Source organism: Coptis chinensis, chromosome 1 (assembly GCF_015680905.1).
Source record: "Coptis chinensis isolate HL-2020 chromosome 1, ASM1568090v1, whole genome shotgun sequence".
Classification (NCBI taxonomy): domain Eukaryota; kingdom Viridiplantae; phylum Streptophyta; class Magnoliopsida; order Ranunculales; family Ranunculaceae; genus Coptis; species Coptis chinensis.
The window spans coordinates 28366074-28370827 of NC_141456.1; the positions used below are offsets into that span (position 1 = coordinate 28366074).

A 4754-nucleotide genomic window follows, 5' to 3' on the forward strand; every position below is an offset into this window, starting at 1 on the left:
TCCTTGTTTCCTCCCTCTGAATAGTTGCACAAACAGTAGCAAGAGTGATGATGGAAGAGTGCTTTCCATTAGAATATTGCTTTCCAGATTTTTCATATTCTGGTTTAAGACTACGAAATACTGTGAAGATTTTATCCTCTTCAGCCCGTTTCAACAAAGTCTTCACATTAGTGGTGTGTGGACGATATATGTTTAACTCATCCCACAATTTCTTCAAATTTCCAAGGTGTTCTATAAAAATCTTCTCACCTTGTTGCAAAGCACCGATTGCGAGTTGAAGTTCAAACACACGGGCATAATTGTTCTGGTTTCCGTATAAATCTTCAATTGAATCCCACATCTCCTTCGCAGAATCAGAGAAAATAAAAATCCCAGCAATAGTAGACTCCATATAATTGAGTAACCAAGAACGAACAAGCTGATCATTGGAAACCTAATTCTCATATTCAGCATCATCAATGGCAGGACACACCTTTACACCATTAATGAACCCTAATTTTCTCTTTCCACCAAGCGATAGCGAAACAACCCTAGACCAAGGTATATAGTTTGTTCCATTCAAGAGAATCGACGATAGCTTTCAACCAGGATTAGAATCAGTCTTACGGCAGATTTTTGGTTTGGTTTTGGATCTGACATAGTGTATTTTGTTTATCTAGATTGATTTAGAGAGAGATTAAGCGCTCTGTTATGATACTATGTAGAATTTAACACCTAATTAAAGAGACAAAATACAATGATTTATAGTGGTTCGGTGCCAATGTGGTGACCTACGTCTACAGGAGAAGAAATGTTTTATATTGCTTGATTAATATTGGTTTTGTGTTATAGAGGTGTTTATATAGTGCTCCTGTTATTTGTGATTGTTCAAATGTTATTGTTTATCGGAAAAAAAAATGTCATTGAATAATGCAAGTACTTGCTTTTCTCCCACTAGAGTATAGTAACCTTGAATCATATATATTCAGGGAATCAAAATAACATATCATTAAAAGTACTAATTTGAACGAAAGTAACAAAGTAAATTGTGTGAGATTATCGAAAAAGAAAAAAAAAAAAGTAATTGTGTGCCTCATGCGCTGATAGTCTGATACACCTCTTCTTTTCCTTGTTGCGTTCTGCTGATCCCGATTGAATCCAGGTGCAATGCAAGTGTTCACATGAGTTCATCCAATCTTGACGCCAATGATTGCTTCCAAAACATCGGTAGGATTTTGTTGACAGTGAATAGAACACACTCTCATTACCATGGAACCTTGGAAAATAAATCCTATTCTCTGTCCCTTTCAACTTTGCTGGTAATAATGTAGATGAAGTATGGCTAAGAAAGAGCATTTTGTCATCCAAATTATTTGATGTGCTCCATTTCATCTTCGACCGGTCCAACTTAAACATGCAAATAGGATAGCCGAGAAAACCGACAAAGACTGACACTATCTCAGCATCATACTCCACAATGAAATTGTGAAAGGACCTCGGCAAGTCTGAATACGTTGAGGATGAAACTTTTGGAAGTGGGAGGACATACGATTGATGTTCCTCGTCCGTTTCCTCTGGATTAAACAAAGCCAACATTCCGTCTTTGCCCAGACAATAGAATTCACCATCACAGAAGACTGGGTTGCAAGGATAATCCATTATATCCCATGGTACATCACAAAAATATTCACGCCAAGTATGTTCACCTTTCCGATAGAGTGACAAAGATAACGCCGTATGTCCAAACACTACAAACTCTGAGGAAGTTGGAGGAGCAGAGAAGGAGATGCCCAAGAAACGGCAGGGGTCGACGCCAGCATCCGAACTGTGATCTTCTCCATAGTGAATGGATTCAAAAAGTAAATGGAAGCCTCTCGTGACATTAGCAACACCCAAATTTCGCAGATCGGATGACTGCACCAGATAATTCAGGGAAGTCTCCGGTATAGGTATCACTATAAACAGGGTGGTAAAAAGTGCATACACCCTTGTTGTCCTTCGGAAAAGACATCAACCACGGTAACTGGTTGGATTCAGGTTTAGAATGTATTAGAAGATGATTTGATCGTATGGGTGGGGTCATTGACATCCAGAGTTTGCAAGGCGAAAACGGATCCAATCATCTAAAAGAAAGGAGGATAAAATCATGTCAAAGAGCTCAGAAGGAAGGTCTTTCAATCCAATCTTATCATTTACTTCATCTTTGGGTTCCTCCACCCTTGCCAGTTCTTTCTTCACCTGATCGAAAAAACAAACAGAGTGGTGATAAGTATTTTGCATTTCATAAGGATAATAAAACTTGAACTATTTTGTATATTGGTTCCAATGAGGTGTGGTGCTATTGACTGTCACTCTTGTCAGCACCCGAAAACAGCAGCTTTTTCTTCCCGTAAGATTTGTGTCGTCTAATTTACCTTATGCACACAGTTATCATTTGGTTTATGGTTTTTCAGTTTTACCATCCGATTACGCTAGGATCATGTTCCAGTCATATCACATATGTACAAGACCACAACCAACTTATATAAGCACGTACCTATATCAAAATATTGTCAATTGAATACATGGGGATGGAAAGATTAGATATATTCTGTAGCATTAAACTGATACGGTAGAACAATTAAGTTTCCCTGCGGAAAATCAACTTCTGAACTCATGTTTTCAGTCCAACCAAATCCTATTAGCTTTGACTCAAGTGTTTGCTCATAAGAATTAGTCTAACCATATCTACGAAATTCGAGTTTGAGCAACATTTACGGACTATACAAAGAATATGCAAATCGAAGGGGGACTAGATACTGTGAAGAAAATAACCAATCTAAGCAAATGCATAAATGAGAAAACAGAATGAGAAATTGAGAATTACCTGTAGTTTGGGATTCGGGACTACCCAATATGGGCCATTCAAGTGAGGAAATGTTTTTGGACAGGGTAAGGTAAGTGTTGAAATTCCATCATCAATGTCATATCTTTCCAAGCTTGTATATATTCCACGATTAATATATATACAGTTCTTTCACATCTAAATCAGTAGCAGAGATTGATGTGGGATTGTAGCCCAACAAGAAGATCCAGTCTCCTAGACTTTCAACCTTCACCCAAGCCATAATAGACAAATCCAATTTGAAAACAACGAATCTCGCAGTTACGTTGAATAAACATCCAAAGTTGTGGGAGAAGAAAGACAAGAGCGCGGGTCGTCCTTGGACAGGCAAAGGCGAGCGTGGGGTGCGCTCAATTGTCTAGAGGTTCGTCGAGGCAAGAGCGCGGGTCGCACCTCGAGCAAGACTAATATGAGCACGGGGCACGCCCTAGTCGGTTTTGACAGAGATTTGTCAGATTTGTATATTTTCTATAAAGGAAAGTCTCCAATCCTTTTAGAAACAATAGACACGAATATGCACTCATGTTGTGCTATATAAACAATTCTGTAATACAAAACCAATATCAATCAAGCAATATAAAACCTTTCTTCTCCCATGGACGTAGGTCGTCGCATTGGCACCAAACCACTATAAATCATTGTGTTTTATCTCTTTAATTAGGTGTTAAATTCTACATGGTATCAGAGCGGAGCGCTTAATCTCTCTCTAAATCAATCTAGATAAACACAATACACTATGTCAGATCCAAAACCAAATCTTAAGTTTGCTGTTACAGCAGAGACTGATTCTAATCCTGGTTGGAAGCTGTCGACGATTCTCTTGAATGGAACGAACTATATACCTTGGTCTAGGATTGTTTCGCTATCGCTTGGTGGAAAGAGAAAATTAGTGTTCATTAATGGTGTAAAGGTGTGTCCTGCCATTGATGATGCCGAATATGAAAATTGGGTTTCCAATGATCAGCTTGTTCAATCTTGGTCACTCAATTCTATGGAGTCTACTATTGCTGGGATTTTTACTTTTTCTGATTCTGCGAAGGAGATGTGGGATTCAATTGAAGATTTATACGAAAACCAAAACAATTCTGCCTTTCTGTTTGAACTTTAACTCGGAATCAGTGCTTTGCAACAAGGTGAGAAGACTTTTACAGAGCACCTTGGGAATTTGAAGAAATTGTGGGATGAGTTAAACATATATCGTCCACATACCACTGATGCGAAGACTCTGTTGAAACGGGCTGAAGAGGATAAAATCTTCACAGTATTTCGTAGTCTTAAACCAGAATATGAAAATCTGGAAAGTAATATTCTAATGGAAAACACTCTTCCATCACTTGCTGCTGTTTGTACAACTATTCAGAGGGAGGAAACAAGGAAGAAAATCATGAACTCTGAGGTAAATGTAACAACCTGTTTTCTTTTGTGTAATATTGTATGTCTTTACTATTCTTTTAGGGCCCAAGCCCAAGTGATAGTTTAAGCCAAAAGGAAATACAAAGTCGGTGAGCTGCTAGTCTCCAAACTTTGTAAAACTCTTCAAGAGATAAGATAAAGTTAATCTTCAAGAGATAAGATAATATTAATCCTAGAGTTTAGGGTAGAGATAAAACAAAACAATAAAAGAATAGGAGGTTGCTCAAGAGTAGGGACGCAAGCTTTAGCTTCTAGTGTCTGACGAGTTTCCGACCGTCGACGTTCAGACAAGTTTATCTAGCTTGCATCTATCTCTTTCTCTAGTCCTAGAATGCTATTAGATATCATAATGAATATCATGTGCTTGATTGCTAATTTATTATGCTTACTTTGGTATTTTTGCGATTATAAATTTATAGCGTCCAATGCGTTAAGTTGAAATTGTTGTCGTGAGTATGGAAGTTGCTGGTATTCATAT

General features: G+C 38.0%; 1 protein-coding gene and 1 long non-coding RNA gene across 2 annotated transcripts; one reads left to right on the forward strand and one right to left on the reverse strand.

Moving 5' to 3' along the window:
• Positions 1-899: 899 nt before the first annotated feature.
• On the reverse strand, positions 900-2982 carry LOC147523302 (uncharacterized). The gene is made up of 2 exons (XR_015196270.1): positions 2846-2982; positions 900-2217 (listed from the first exon to the last, which is right to left on the reverse strand). It is a non-coding gene; the product is annotated as an uncharacterized LOC147523302 (long non-coding RNA).
• Positions 2983-3599: 617 nt separating this feature from the next.
• Positions 3600-4369, forward strand: LOC147523303 (uncharacterized). Its single transcript, XM_086570467.1, has 3 exons — positions 3600-3907; positions 3983-4259; positions 4319-4369. The coding sequence occupies exons 1-3, from the start codon at positions 3600-3602 to the stop codon at positions 4367-4369; spliced, it is 636 nt and encodes a 211-aa protein (XP_086426593.1).
• Positions 4370-4754: the final 385 nt, after the last annotated feature.